General features: G+C 45.8%; 2 protein-coding genes across 2 annotated transcripts in view; both read right to left on the bottom strand.

The window, feature by feature from the left end:
• Positions 1 to 14,947, bottom strand: part of FN1 (fibronectin 1) — a 233,102-nt gene extending 218,155 nt beyond the window's left edge. The window contains exon 1 of the mRNA XM_009329666.1: positions 14,899 to 14,947. Within this exon, the coding sequence (XP_009327941.1) occupies positions 14,899 to 14,947 (49 nt within the window). The remainder of the gene's footprint in view (positions 1 to 14,898) is intronic.
• A 23-nt stretch (positions 14,948 to 14,970) lies between these two features.
• The window catches only part of MREG (melanoregulin), a 15,744-nt gene continuing 14,514 nt past the window's right edge, over positions 14,971 to 16,200 (bottom strand). The window contains exons 5-6 of the mRNA XM_009329664.1: positions 15,483 to 15,646; positions 14,971 to 15,105 (exon numbers count right to left, since the gene is read on the bottom strand). Of these exons, the coding sequence (XP_009327939.1) occupies positions 14,971 to 15,105; positions 15,483 to 15,646 (299 nt within the window). The remainder of the gene's footprint in view (positions 15,106 to 15,482; positions 15,647 to 16,200) is intronic.

The raw sequence follows: 16,200 nt of genomic DNA, 5'->3' as shown, positions 1-16,200 counted from the left end.
GTGGTTAAACATTGGAAGAGGCTGCCCAGGGAAGTGGTTGAGTCACCATCCCTGGAAGTATTTAAAAGACGTGTAGATGAGGCACTTAGGGACATGGTGTAGTGGGCATGGTGGTGTTGGGTCGACGGTTGGACTCGATGATCTTGGAGGTCTCTTCCAACCTTAATGATTCTATGATTCTAAAGGGTAAGCTTTTTTCCCCATTGCTGGGCTAATAGCTTAGGTTACTCCATAGCTTTACTTCTAGAAATGTGCATTTTTAAACGTTCTCTCATTTCTGTTAGGAGAATCATACTTACTGAAAGACAAGTATGAAAAAGCAAAGGTGGAGGGGTGTCTGGTTTTGGTGGCTTTTTGTTTTTTCCTTTTGTGGCTAGCACTGGTTCAGTAGACAGAAGAGGCACCATTTTCTGCCCTGGACATAGGACACCTCACTGCCTTTGAGAGCTGGGTGTAACAGTAACAGTGCTCCTCAGCACTGTCAACCCCATTTGGAGACGAGACAGTGGCTAGGGTTGTGTTACCCAAATGCAGACAGCTGTGATTAAACACATGCTCCTTATTCAAGGCCTGGTTCGTTTGTCCACGCACTTTCTAGGCAGGGCAGTGGCCAAGCAGCTGCTCCCAAGGGTACCCCTGCACACAGGGGAGCACTCAGGGTGGGTGACATAGTCCTAGACCCACCACCTACCTCCATCAGCCCCAGACAGCATCTCAGTTTGGCAGAGCACCAGCAAACAGCACCCTCAGCCCATGGGATACACAGGGATTTGTCCCAGTTTGACCAGTGCTGGGCTTTTCTCGCTGCAGCATCCTCCAGGTCCGGACAAAGCCCAGCTTTTGTGTCTGGGGTGGCCAGGACCTGTTTATAATTGACTCTCTCTGTCAATAATAAAGGAAAAGTGCAGATAGGACTTGTTTACCTTATGTGGGTATCCCTACCTGGATGTTATGCAAAGTCCCTGAAGAGCAAACGGAGGAGAACAGGGCTGTATCAGGAACTGCTGAAATAAAAGCAGGACGGCCACAATGTGTGTTGAGCCAAATGCTTTGCATAGTTGTGCTGTCAGCAAACACAGTGAGCCAGAGGGCAGGGAATCAGCCACTAGCACGCTTCTTTCTTAGCTCCTATTTGCCTTTGCATTTGTTATCTTGGACATAATGAGGTCTGTAAGCCAGGGATTTGGGCAGTTAACCTCAAATAAACCCTAAAAGACCTACTTCAGTGAAGTGTAACAGCATTTGTTGAATTTAATGGAGCTGGGCTTGCTCTCACCAAGGGTGATTTGGACTCTGAAAGCTTGCTGTTTCCTGGAAGCTAATGGCATTTTTGGGGTGTCTCTTTTGCTCTGTGTGTAACTTTGATTACTGCTTTTTTACCTTGGCTTTATGTCTGGCTCCTCTGCACAACTGAGTGTGTGTACACATGTGTGAGAAAGAATAGCCAGCAGTGAAAGGATGCACCACTGTAAAGGCAGACATTTGGTTTTGCTGTGAACTATCCTTTATACTCAGACAGACAGCAAATATTTGACACTGAACAAGAAAATCAGGTATGCTGTTCGACAAAACGGATCGCTGCAGAAAGTGATGTCATGACTCACCAGCAGATCATTTCATAGCCTCACCCAGCCCCGTTACTTAAAAATACTGTTTAGGATCAAAGTATCCTGCAGGCAGTCAGTTTTGTTTCTTTAAACAAAACCAAATCATGCTTTATAAGGTCAGCAAGCTCGCAAAAAGCGATTTGGTGGAATACAGCTGCAGATGGATAGCTATGGCATGAAGTGAAACTGTTTGGAGAAGCCATCAGCAGCTGACACCGTTCACAGGGAGAGATGGGTGCGGGAGCTCTCTGTTTCCACTTTTACAGGTTGGTGATTCACTGATGGGTAAGGGAAACTCACAGCAATTAGAAGCACTGGTCTCAGCTCTTGGCAGGTAGGGTGGCATGGATCATTTCCAGCTCTACTTGTTGATTTCTTGAGGGCTTTTGGGTGTTCAGATGCAGGCTGGAAAATAAGCCCTATCATGGACTGTTGGAAAGGGAGCCAGGAATTGTAGTTAAATATAGGCTTTGACCAAGCAAAAAGTTATCCAAATGGGTCTGTTCTCTTGCTCTATGTAATTACTAGCAATTGAGAGATCATTGAAATAAAATACAGATCCAGCAATTTGGAGGCCCTGGAAGATAAAAGCCTGACTGCATCTGTTGTATCTCCTAAAAGCACCAAGCTGTTTGATACAGCTTCTAGGACTTGGGACTTCAGGTGCGACCCAACTGAGAGCAGCAAACCAGAGGAAATAAAGCATGCCCCACTCTGAGAGACTTCTGGACAAAGACCAAAGTGGCCCCATCTCCTATTGGAAAAGCTTGGCCAAAGGCAGGCAGGAGCAGAAAGAATTAAACTCCTATTGAAACCCTATTTTTAATAGGATCAGATCCAAGCCACAGTTTGGGAATTCAGAAGGCCATGTCCCATTCTCTGGTTGTCCCTGATGTCAAGCAGGATTTCTTACTTTTTTTTTTCATTTATTTATAATGATGAAGCACTGTATGTTTACAGCTCTCCCGGTAACTTCAATAAGCCTGGACTGACATCTCTTTAAGATCACAGTGCAATCTAACGTATCTCAGCTCTAGTCTCAGGTGTAATTCTCCTTTGCATTGATTAAGAACAGTGTAGCACAGTCTTGCTATACCATCCTGCCCCTAAATGTCTTACAGAGATATGCTGGGTCCCAAACCCCAGAAACCTTAGCAGTGCCTGAGGATTAGGAGTGTGAAACTGCTGTCCTTCCCCTGGTGTCTCCTTGTAGCCCTTCGCAAATCCAACAAAAGCTACTAGTCCCTTCTCAAAACTTACACCATCTATTTGCATGTCATTTCTAAAGAAAAATGCATAAGATCTCAGGTGGTTATTCCTTTTCAAGCAAAGCTTCTGCATGTGGATTTGAGTGGATGAGGATGAAGCTTGCGCTGCTGCTGAAGAGGATCTGTGCGTGCAGGGTCTGATTGTGGGGGCACAGCAAAGCCCTCTTCAACACATACTATCTATTCTGAGCCTCTGCTGGCCTTCTGCTACCCCTGGTTTGTTATTGCTGGGTGCACGGTGAAGGAAGAGGTGCTGATGGCTGTGCTTTTTAGGGAAGTCTGGGAGCTCTGATTAAATTCAGAGCGCACAAGGCAGAGTGGTTTCTCCTTCCTGCCCTGCCAAGGAAGGCAGGATGTTTATGTACTGCTCAGCTAAAGGTACCTGCAGCCTGAAAGCCTCTTACTCAATTTTGCCTGGTAATTGGGATTTCTTATTGGCATGTCCAGTATCAGAGGATCCAGCTAAAACCTGATGTCCCTGAACAAACCCTGCCTTCAAAGCCTGGCTTGCAACATCCTCTGAGAGGTTTCTGGCTTGACATCATCCTGCTCAGAGTTTCTTTCAAACAGTCCCTTGTTAGCCCGGGAACAGGGCGCATCGCTTGGATGCACGTTCACAGCCCCCATTGCTTCTCGGGGGCCAAACAGCAAGGGGATTTATGAGACGTGGAGACCAGAGCCCAGAGGAAAATATTGGGTAATTGGAGAAGTGGCCTCAAGGAGCCAGTTGGGCTGTTTATCTCACCTTCAGCCTCCCCTGGGGAGGCAGCTGCACTGTGTCACCTCCGTCACACAAGTCCCTGCCCAGCCTCATTCATAAAATCCCACAAAAGCCCTATATCTGTGAAAGGAGCCCTGCCCAGGCTGGGCTGGGATTCAGCATAAGCAAGCCCGCTTATCAGCATGGGGCTGCGTCCGGTGTGAAAGCACAGAGAGCTCCTTTATCCCTCCTGCTGGGATTCAGGCTGGCTCAGCTGGGGGGTGCCTTCGTCTCCCCTTGCAGTGTGTGTGTGTGTGTGTGCAAGGTTTGGCAGCAGCAGGATCAGGCCTGCCATAAATGCTGTTTGCAGGAGGCAAGCATCAATCACCAGCAGGTAGGACAGAAATCCGCCGCTACCAACGTGTCGAGGAAGGAAGGAGCACAGAAATGGTGTCAGGGAGCTGGGAAGCTGCCTGCTCTGAATCAGTTCTGTGTGAGATGGAGGAGGGAGGGCTGAGCAGTCGGGTTTTTGGTGTGTTGTTTTTTTAATACCATCACACATGGGCCTGTGGATCATTCCTGCCCTGCAGGAGCAGCACAGCTGCAGGTCAGACCCTCAGGCAGTGTAAACAAGCGTGCCCTGCCATGTTGTCACTCGATTCGGATCGAAAGCATGGTTGCCACCTGCCTGCTTTGTTAACTGGATTAGCCGTTTACAGGCAGTCGCTCTTTTATGGCTTCGGTGTCTGGTTTTCCAACATAATTCTTCCTTTCCCTGTCTCAGACTCTGTTGAGTCTGGCCCCTCGCTCTCTGTAATTGAAATACAAGCATTGCTGTGCATCAGACAGACTCAGGCTTTCTTTCTGGGATTTTTCCTTTTTTTTTTTCCTAATGTCTTTCATGGTGACCCATGGGAGTATGGCTGTAACTTTAAATACCTTCCAGCACCACCAGCTGAAATGAGGTTGGGGAACAGGGAGAATTAAAATATGCTTCAAAGGAGTACACAGGAGGAATACAAATAGGAACAGATATCCTGAATTTAATCTTTTATAGGGTCTTTCACAGAGAATAATATCAGCTCAGGAGGGGGCTAGTGCCTGTAAGGGTAGAAGGAGACAGCTGCCTGCTACCCCCTCCTCTTCCCAAAGTCTTTTATGGAGAGACTGCTGTGCTCCAGGGTGGGCAAATGGAGGGTCCTGGGTTTTTTTTTCAGCTCTCTCATCAAACTATGTTGCCTAAATGCTCACCTCTGCCTGACAAGGAATCTTTCTTTCCTCTCAGAGCAGGCGTGTGCTCCTAAAGAAGACTAAAACTAAATAAAAACCTCGACTGAAATGGCAGAAACTGGTTGTACCCACTGATGTTATCCGGCCCCATGTGATCTGGCTGAGCAAGGTGCCGACCTGCGCAGTGCAAAACAAGCAAAAACTACATGTAGCCTGTGAAAACATCACATCCGCCTTTTCCTGGGGTGGAAAATCGTTCAGAAAAGCTGTAACAAGTGCTATAAATTCAAACTGAAAAGTTAATAGTTAGGAAAGCGCGTGTTTGCTTCCGTCCCCTTGTTTACTGAAGACTAATATGTGAGAGTCGGAGCAAATGCCCTTCGCTCCTCGCTGTCATATATCGCATATAAACCCAGGCAACAGGTCACCAGCTGCCAGAGGGAGCCACAGCCCTGTCCCAGGATGAAATCAGTTCTGCATCTTCAAAAGACACAAATCATTCAAAGGTAGTTGGGGATGGAAGAAATTGTACAAATACAGTGTTTGGGGCCAGGTCCTGAGACACCTGGAATTGGCAGAGCTGCAGTGATTTATGTGAGCATACTCCAGGGCGTGGACCCCTGCATTTGTGCATCGGTTGGAGAGTTGATTTCACCCAGGAGAGCTTGCCAAACCCATTGAGAGAGGGCTGTGTCCTGAGCAACATCCATCTTCACTGCAGGATAGGAAGGAATCTGATGGGATGGCATTCTGGGAACATGAATACATGAAGTCTTGGGTATTCTCACACCCTGTTGCTGCTCACCAACCTTTGAAGCTACAGAAACATCTCGAGGGTTCTGCCTGCCGTGAGTGATGGTGCTCCGTTGGCCTGGGGGATGCAGGCTGACATCCCGCTGAACCGGGGAGGGGTTTAAGAAAGGAATCCACGTGAAATATAGCGTTTGGTGCACTTAAAGCAAGAAGATAAACTGCTTCAATCAGGTGTGTTTACAACTTAGTCACAGACATCCATGCTGACCTCTTCTTTACCCACAATTTGCTGTTCCCTGCATGTACAACCCCCTTTCCATGCAAGATTGTATGATTAAATGGATGTATTCCATCCTTTTGTGTATTTGGAGGAGATTGCCCTGCAGGGCTAGTTCTCATAGTTGTAGCTTAGCAAGGGAAAACCAATGTTAAACTGTTCATGACATCAAGACCGTTGCCATCCCTTTCCAGCTTGCTCATCTATATTTTTCCCCTCCTTGAAGGCTACCTTTTTATCCAATGCTAGTTCACCAAGTGCAACTAGTCTTTAATGTAAAAGAAATGGAAAAAATGGAGGATAACATCTCTAAAAGAAGCTGCAAACACAAGAATGAAAAGCTGGGAGTGGTGTGGACCACTCTCCTCTTCTGGATGATCCTTCTTCAGTGTAAAGAAACGTGTTTATTTTTACCTAGAAACTGCACGGTGACTACCAGCCCTCCCAGATTTAAGCCTCGAGCTCTCTCTGCTGAAGTCAATGGCTGTATTTGCATGAATCATTCAAAAAGAATAGAGTTTTGTTATCTCTAGCAAGTCTTTCAGCTTAGTGCAGTGTGTGGGAGACTCAGTCCCAGGCTGTTGGTTACGTCTGTACCACATATTTCACAGTACAGCTGTAGGTTTGCTGACTGTCAGTTCACATAGTTTCATGGTTACCTCTTGCTCTAAATATAGGAAAAGCCTGGCAATCGCTGATGTCTGGCAGTCCTGTTCCCAGTCAGCCCCCTACCACTTCATTAACTTTTAAAATGTGCAGGTTTACAATAATAAAAACTAGGAAGTGTGAAAGGTAAGGCTCAAAGGTAGAAAACATGTAATGGCAAACCTAATATGAAATGAGAATAATAAAACGTAAGGAAAGAATCTGAAAACAGGCAATGGGTTGAAAAACGAGCCCCGGTATTTATAACTAGTAATGTAAATTGTCAGTTTTAAGAAAAATAAAGGCTGGGGAGGAAAGAAACCGCTGCTCTGATCCTGCAGATGCTCTGCAGTAGCATGAGGCATGTGCATTTCCATTAAACTTCTTGAGACCTTAGATAGCACATACATATAATTTAGAGAGAAATTAATATTAGCAAGTGGTATTTATGAGTATAGGAGCAAAAACTGTGCTAAGCTTACCTTTGAACATTCTGCTTGTCCGTTGTCTGTCTAGCAGGGTTTGCGTTGGCTTGCAACCAGGGGGGCTGGACCCATGCAACCGGTCCAATTGCCCATACAGCCTTTTGAAACTGAGCCTTCTGTGTGCTGCTGCTGTACAAGGAGCAAGTAATAATGAGAGGATGCTGCGTTTGTGACCGTGTTGACCTCCGAATTGTGTCCAGGCTGAATTGAGCTTATAGGAGACATCAGGGCTGCAGGGCAGTTGACTTGGGTCTCGCTTTCTCCTGCTGTGCAATGACCCAGGTACGTAGGTACACTCATTTCATCAGAGCTGCCCTGGTGGAGACCGGGCTGCAGCTTCGCCATGCATCTGGTGTATTCATCAGCAAGAGAGCACTAAGCATCTGAGCACGGGAATGGGTTGTGCAGGTCCAGTGCGACTCCTCGGATATTTAAGCAAGAGGCAGATTTAAGTATCTGTTGGGCTTTCCAAACCATTCACCATTCCCGGTATGTTTGCATGTACTTCAGGGAAGCTCCTTTTCTTCTGCAAAGCAGAATTAGAGCATAAGCCACTTTGATACTTTGCACATCCTGTAATTCCCCTCTTTTGTCATAGACTTCGAAGAAGTGACACAAACTGCAAACTACGTGATTACCCAAACTTGGGTCATTTCTGTGCTGCATCTTGTCCAAGGAGGTAGGAAGGAAAACTGAAAATCTTCTTCATGCAATTGGGCAAGCTAAAGCCAAACAACACGGTAAAAGTGTGTGTCTGATTAGTTCAGGGCCAGTTGCTATATATTAACTGTCTCCCTGTTCAGCAGATCTGCCAGTTCATAAACGTTCATGGAAGCGAAAGGCTGCATCTGCCTTTAATTGGGACAGATAAACAGCGGGCAAGCCAAATTCCTAGGCATGCCTGCACATGTCCTTTGCAGAGCTATAGTCTCTCTTGGTGATCTCACTTAAACATAGTCAAAATGATTAAAAGATGCCCTTCCCTTATGTTTTGAAACGTAATTTCCACTTGAAAAATAATCATGATACTACTAACTGCCACGCAGCACACTTTGTTAGTAGATCTCAAAGCAGTTCACAACAAGGAGTTAAGTATTATGCAGGGTTACGATTTAAAACAAAACTAAACTAACCAGTTTTCTGTCTGGAAATGCTGATTTATCAGAACTGAAACTATTTGTGGGAATAGGTATTCCCCTGAATTAAAAAAACCCAACTGTTTTAGCACTGCTTTAAAAGGCACTGCTGTGATCTAAATTTGAAGTTTTATTTTTTTGATAGAAACAATGCTTTATTTGGCTTATACTAAAAAGCTGGAGAGCATTAAAAAAAAGTCAAAATTGAAGCAAAACATCTTGAAATTATTATAGCAGAGTTTTTTGGATAATAGGCTTGTGAACGTTTTAGAGATACAAAGTTTTGCTTGAAGACAGATGCAGAAGTATCAAGACCTTGACAATTCCTCCAGCGCAGGAAGACCATTTTGCCATCAGCTCTAGTAGGTATGAACTCCCCATCCTGCACTTGGATGACCTGAAGGGCAGACAGAGATGAGGCAGCTCTGGGAATGGAAATTGAGTTTCCAAATCCTAGGCCAACTCCCTATCACCAAGATAACACCGTTCCCTTCCCTCCCTTCCTCCCCCTTCATCCCCAAATGGCTCATTGGGAACTGCTGACTCTGATGGTGGTACTGGCTCCCTGCTAACCAGATCACCCCGCTGGGCACGTCCCAGGCAGGGTGAATCACCCTGCATGGCTCCGGGCTCCCATCACTCCTCTATCTGGCTCCTTCACCTAAGGAAGAATGGAAATGCATGTTTAAAGCTAGCCCTGGTCACTTGAGCTAGCGGTATCAAAGGAGATTCATAGAGGGATTCATTCATTCCAAACTTGCCCTCCAGCTGAGTTTCACAAATCTTCTATTTCACTTTTTAATTAAAAAAAAAAAAATTATATTTCCTTTGTACCAACCGCTATGTCTTTGAAGTAGGTGAAATACTGTGTATGCCAATAATGGTTTCCATACAAGTTGCTCGTGCCATTTTCGAAAGAGGAGAGATTATTTCAAGCAAGAAGGAGGTTGGCTGAGATGACCTCCTGAGGTCTCCTCCAATCTAAATTTTCCCTGTGATCCCTTGGCCATGAGAAATGGTTTGGGCTTTATTTTCTTCCTCCAGACACATACAGGTAGATCCTCTCATCACTATGGAAATCTTTTCAGAAACCTTACTTGATATTTTTGAGACTTTAATGCGGAAGAGGAATAGATGGGCAGCTGGCAGAAGTTTTGTTTTTGACTTCAGTGGTGACTGGACTTGCCCTAGTGTTTGTGTCTCCGAAGACTGACTCAAACCCAGTTCAAGCCAATGGAAAGAATCCCCGCAGCTTAACAGATATAAAGTTGCCACTCTTGAAAGGATAAAATTTTGGTAACACATCATTTCATAAATCTCTCTTCTTTCTGATCTGCTGGTGAGCTATCATCAAACGGGGTTTTTAAGGACGGTTATTCAGGCATACACAAACACATTTCATCCTGCTGGTGCTACCCAGATGACGCACTCTGCCGCACCATCACAACAAATTTTGGCAGTGACGCTGTACCCATTGCACAAAACTTTCTCCACCTGCCAAATACTCTTTCATCTTCTTGGCCAGGCTGTGCCTATTTGCCTCCATTTGCTGCCCCCTTGTCTTTGCTTTGATACAGCTCTACCTCTTTGGCTGTTTGCTAGTTTGGCTGCCTAAATCTGTTTATTTTAATGCTGCTGGGATCCCATCATGCCAAGAGTGCCCACAGCCTCCATGGCATCTTCCATCTTCCTTTCCTAATCCAAGTAAGACAAAATAGTCACCTGAATTTATTACTGCTTTGAAAAATGACTGTTCTCCTTAAAGGGTAAGGATAAGGCTTATGGGGAGAAGTGGTATGTTTCATTAGACTAACTGATAGAAAAAAAAAAAAAGATGAGCTTTTGGCCATGCAAGCCTTTGCTTGGGGCATGTAGGAGTGGCCAGTGAGCAGATTTCTCCATGGCCTCCCTTGTGTAAGGGCAGCTCCCCTATGGATGCGTCTGCAAGGTTTGCAGTCTGTAAGCCAAAGAAATGTTTCTGATAATCCATAACTTGCCTAACAAGGACTCCCCATGCAAAAATGGTTGTTTGTCTTCAAAGAAATGCTTTTGGAGAGCTATTTTGTGGTAAGTCACTCAACGTTACTGATCCTCATTAGATTAGAGAAGTACATGCTTTCCCTCCAGGAAGAGTATGTAAGCGTTGGAATTCCTAACATTAGAAATGATTGAAACTGAGTGGTTTGAAATGGTAATTTTTCCTATAGCTGACATTTAAAAGATGACAGGGTTTTTTTCCCATGTCCATTCTCATTATTTATCAGAACTTACTGTGTGATTTACATCCATAGCAAGTAAAATGGAAAGCCTGACTCCTTTCAGGCCACTGCCTCCCATCTCCTCCCCCTGCTGCTGTTCCAGCCTTTACCAAACACCTGCACTGCCACCTTCTGCCTCTCTTACAGATCACAGCTGAATTTCCACCACGATTTTTTTTTCCTCATCCTGCCAAATTCATGATGTATGTCCTAGGAAAATTTGGAATACAAAGAAGAAACCGTGTGTGCACATGCACAGTCAAAATGGTCTGTAAATTGATTTTTGTTTCTAGCTGGTCTCTATTACAGATGGCAATTGCACTATACCTAATTCCTGGCTCTAATTTAGAGGAAGGGAACCCTACGGTGTTGCTCCCCATGACCCAAAAAACTGTAATACTTTGCTCGGCTACTGTTAAGTCAACATATTGGCCAATGATTAGGCACAAGTATTTTTCCAGGTTTGCTCAACAGCCTGATTGATACAGGCAATGTCTGAAATAACCAAATGGGTGCTGGTGGAAGACAAAGCTTAGACCATCAGTTGGTATAAATCAGAATTTCTCACTTCGGAGAAGCTACCCTGATTCATACCCAGTGGTTATCTGTTTCAAGTTATCATGTGGACTGTGCTGGTTGTGTCTGCTTCTACTGTGGCTTAGGAAAAGGAAACCCAAGTGGCGCATGTCTGTGGATTATGGATGGATGAGAAACGTCCTTTTCTTTTTCTTTCTTTCCAGTTGAAATATTAAATACAAAGTCAATTTGAGAAAAAAATATATCTGAAAGCGAAGTGAACACAGATGTACTTTAAACCCTCTCACGTTGCTCATTTAAAAGAATTCTTGGTATTTTTCCTTTCCTGGCTAAGGAAGGGGTGCCAAAGTCACTCTCTATTTAGGAAAATAAATGTTCTTCATGAACATGCTAATTCCTGCAGCAGCCAGCCCCACACGGAGTGGTACTTCCAAGCAGGAGCAGAGTCCCTGGCCCCAGCCCTGCAAACCTTTCAAAGAGAGATAGGCTCACCACTGTCTCCTGGAAAGTGCCAGAGCAATTATGAAATATCTAAACCCCAACCTTTAAGAGAAAGCCAGTTCTTGCAGCCTTGAGAGACTTGATGCGTGCAAGAAAAGGTTGGAAAAATTTCCTCTGCATTGTAAACATGATTTCCCTCAGCATGCCGCAGCATGGCTAAGGGAACAGTGGCATCTGGTGTTTGCTGAGCTGTCTTACAGCCACCGCTTCCCAGGTGGGTGCTGGCAGGTTTCGCTGGGCGTGGGCAGGATTTGGCTCCCCACATGCAGGTATCTAGTGGCACCTGAGACTTGTAGGACGTCAAAGACATCTGTACAAGCCTCCAGGCGTGATACAGGCCATATGAGAGACTCAAGCCCATCTGAATGGCAGCTAGAGGTCTGGATGATGCATCAAACGAGAGAAATCCAAACTTGCTTCTAGTGAAGAAGGTAATCACTCTTGTTGGGGGGATGAATTCCCTCCACCCAGGACCATGTCGGTGATGCAGCATCACCAGGGAGCCTTTGTCTTGGATGCTGTTTGAGATTTATATATTTTATGAAAAGTTTATTCCGTCTTTCTCAATGGAGAGGAATTCACTGCTAAATGAAGTGCTCTGGTCCATTTGGTGAGGCAGCCTGTCCACCCAGAGGCCTATGACACTTAGTCTGTGCTGCAACAGTTCCAGGGTGTGATGCTCAACTTTGTGTGTCTGACTTGTTTTTACCATTTGAATGTCTCCTCAGTTTAATCTCACGTTCTCAATTTGAGACCCAAAATGCAAGTGCTGCCTAGGGGCCTTTCACCTGCCAGGGATTTTTAACTTGCCCAAAATCTAGAATGAGTTTCACTGGGAGATGTTTGTTTGTGCTTCTTTCCCCATCTTTGTTCTTGCCCTTAAACAGGATAGTCCCACCATATCTGCTGTATAGACGTGGATAACTTTTCCTGTGATAGAGCCTAAATAAGTCTTTTAAACACCTCTGGCAGGTCAGTATCAATAGGCAACTGGGCAGTATCTGAACCTTATGGTGAGTGTGTGCTGTCTCTGGGTTCCAGGTGGAGGGTCCTGTACTGCTGGTCCCCAAGACACAGCCAGAGGCTTGCTTGGAGACAAACTAAGCTGTGTTTCCTTCTCCTGTCAGCAGAGGAAGCCCAAATCTGAGCAAAACAAAAGTTAAAGAAAGATGTGCATCTCCCTGGTAATTTCTGTGCAAATTAGAAAAGGCAAATTATTATCTTCATTTTACTAACTGAAATTCAGTTATCAGTCTTCTACCTCAAGTGCACGGAAGACAGGGCACTTCCTACTGAGATGAACAGAAGGACTAACTTGAGCTTGGACCTCTATGGAAACAATTTCTGTTGGTTTCTGTAATTTTTCAAGTTGCAGATTTTTAGAAGTTCTGCATCCTTATACTTAACCAAAGGCTGTTTTGCAATATTTGCAGGTTCCCCCATGACCAGTTTTACTGAGTGCTGGGACTGACAGACCTTTTTCTGTTCATGTTGTGATCAGTACATAATTTGATGCACAAGTCTGCAAGCGTGGTTACTCCTCCCTGCTGTGCAGAAGTGAGCAGCTCCACTCTGATCCAATGCTGCTGTTAATTCCTGCTCCTCCCTGTGGCTGTGCTCAGAAACTCAGTGCTTCCCCCGCACAGGACCTTACTTCGGTAGCTAAACTCATTCAGAGATCCTAATTATTATCTCTTTTAGGCAGTTTCTGTCCTATTAAGTTACAACAAATTACATTTTGTTGACATCAGAACCTGTTTCACAGCTACAAGTGACAGCAAGGGGTGTTTCTGCAAAGGCACTGCTTAACGGCGACCTCCATCACCCAAACAAGCAGCACCACAGCTAACAAGGTATCCCTTCTTCTTGGGCACAAGATTTAGAAACTCATCAGGTGGTTTTATGTAACACGTAGTACTATAAAGTGATAACATCCCAAGGGCTGACTTTCGGGTGGTGTCATGTGTTTTGACATGGTGTTCCTCGGACCACGGGATCTCTGTTCTGCAACAGTTTGTTCAAATCAAACCCCGGAGACACCATGCACCGAAGTTTGTTTTCTATAAAAACATAGGAGGTTTTCCAAAGTGCAGCTGAACTTCTGCTTAAAAAAAATCAATGGGAACTGGGCACCTAGCTCCAAATCCCACTGAAATTAAATTCAATCCCCATCATCTCCTGTGAAGACTTTGGTCTTAGGCTGGCAAACAACCCTACTCTTGCAAGTCAACGGGCAATTTTAACTGTACAGAGAACAAGTTGCAGAGACATATGCTCTACAAATACCCCAGCCGTTTTGCTATCAGCAGTCCAGAGAAATGTTGTTGTCTGAATAGGGTTACAGAGAGAGTAAGAAACGTTGGTTTTGTAATGTGTTTTGTTTATTAAACTCAGTTTTCACTGATGTCCTGAGTTGACAAAAGTGTTTCCCAGGAAGACTGACAAACAGAAAAAATTAATAAATATATATATGTGTATTTCAAACACTGTAGGTATAAACAAATAAAAGCTCTGTTTTGCTATTTTGGGAGGTTCTGTGTAACCAGCATTTTCAACTGGCCAATTAGCAGCACATGTGTTAATCAGTGAAGAACTTCCACTTGTTTTTAAAAGATCAAATCCAGTGTTTTAAAATTATTGCTCATTACCAGACAAAACCCCAAGATATCAAGGGTGTTCATTAAAAATCTTCATTAACAGCAGGGACGGTATACATTGACAGTACATGCAGCTTTATACTGGGGGGGGGTTTAATGCAATTAAGACCAAAACTTTCAGAAATTAATTAAGATGTTGGGCAACCAATCTGAGGATATTACAGGAGCCAAATTCTCAGCAGGTCTGACCTTGGCACCTCCCTAAAATCTACCTTCTTTTAAGATGTCAGGCTGAGCACCCCCCAACACAAACACCTTCAAACCACTGATGGCAGGGGATACAGCACCCAACTGCGACACTGCTCCAAGGCTTTGCCGCCTGGTGCTAACTCCTCTCCCGACTACGCACTGCTCCTGCCTCTTTGCCAAATCCCCTGGGACCTGCCTGGTGGGGCTGCCACGGGCTGGGGATGAGGAAGAGGACCAATGCACAGAGAAACGTCATGGAGTTGTAGACGACTGAGGTATTTTTCGTTCCTCACTGGTCCTCCTGGCTAGCAGGGTCGAGGGAGGGGACAGTGGCAGGTACCAGCGGAAGGCGGAAACATGGATCTCCTCGCAGTGCTTTTAACTAGAGGCATCTCAACTTTTGCAGCTACTGGTAGCAATGCCTTGTGCGGCAGGTTCCCCTTGTGGCTATGGCATAGACTACTAGGCTGGCGGTCTCCCACCGGGGCTATGCTACAGCAGTTCTTGCTCCCTTCTGCTTGGGAGCACCTCGGGGCCAGTGTCCACCTTCCTGTGCCTTCCTGATGGGGCACGGCTCGCTGACCTCCTTGCTCTGCTCCGTCCGGCCCACTTGCTTCTCTGCAGGAAAACAAGGAGCGGCACTACTTGTGCTAACCCCTCGGCAGAGGAGCCTGGTCCTGGAAGGAAAGAAACCTGCTGTCCATCTCGCACCAGCAAGGCACGTTCCTCAGGGCATCACAGCAGAGATGCACTGCGGGGCCTTCTGGCTATCGTCCACTCTCTCCCCGCTGGGTCTCTTTGGATACACCACGCTGGCCATCTTGAAGAACTCATCTGCAGCGTCCAGAGCTATGAGCCGATCCTGCCAAAGCAAAGGGTTTTACAGTCACTACAGGCTGTTTTGGGCAGCTCCCTGGTCAGGGTCCTCCCCCCACAGCTGCGCTCAGGTTAAGCCAAGCATTACGTCTAACCTTTTCTCACTTCGTTAACAGGCTGCAAGAGCACCCAGTTGCACAGCCTTAAAGGAACTTTTGGGAGCAAATTTATGGTACTACAGCACTGACATTGCCAAGGAAGCTGAACAGCCAAGCTACAAGTGCAACACCTGATGGGGACACCCCAGATGCCACCATGTATTTGAGCATCCTCTGGTGCAGTTCACCTATCCGCTCCCCTTCATTTGATCTCACTTGCAGAGATGGGGGCTGCGGGGAGGAAGGCACGCTTGGAGCTACTCACCACCACGAAGAGGTAGCGCTCAGAAAGCTCCCAGCTGGTTGGGAAGATGTTTGTCTCTTCGGAGAGCTTTAACAGGATGTCCCGGGCTTTGCCCATGTTCTGGGAGTCGCTGATGATGCTGAGTTTGGTCACTGACAAGAGGGAGTCCGCTTCCTTCTGGAAACCTGGGAAAGAGATGTGTTACAGAAACAAGTCAAACATGCAAGCAGGGTCATCCCTGAGCCCTCCAGGCTCTTGCAAGGTTCCTTATTCCCCCTCCACCTTGGGCTGCTGCGTTCCCTACTTGCTAAAACAAACTAGCGTTTCCTTGAGGCACACTCCATGTCTGCACTTGGGGCAGGTATGAGCTTGCTGGTGGGGAAAAAAAAAACATAAACCCATTCAGAGCAAGTTTGTTGCTAGTTTTCCAGAGAAGGCGTATCAACATCCACACCCAGGGTGCTGATTCAGCTCTTGCATGTTCCTGATGTTGCCAGAGCTTTCAGGGCTGGTGGGGCTTCCTGAGCACCCCAGCGACTACGCCTATATGTTGTTGGGAGGTAACAGTGATAAAAAACCTGCGGCAGTAATGAATGCAAAGAAAATTATTCCTGTCAGCATCTCTTATAGGAAGGGTATCCAGAGAAGGAAAGGGGGAGGAGAATGAATGCAGGGATCTAAAGTAATGGTGGCTACCATTAACTCTTTGTTCAGCTCCAGGGAGCTGATGGGGGTGGGG

The sequence above is a fragment of the Pygoscelis adeliae genome, unplaced genomic scaffold (genome assembly GCF_000699105.1).
Source record: "Pygoscelis adeliae isolate BGI_AS28 unplaced genomic scaffold, ASM69910v1 Scaffold7, whole genome shotgun sequence".
Taxonomy (NCBI): Eukaryota; Metazoa; Chordata; class Aves; order Sphenisciformes; family Spheniscidae; genus Pygoscelis; species Pygoscelis adeliae.
Note: the sequence above shows the minus strand (reverse complement) of the source record. Positions and strands in the feature narration are given on the sequence as shown.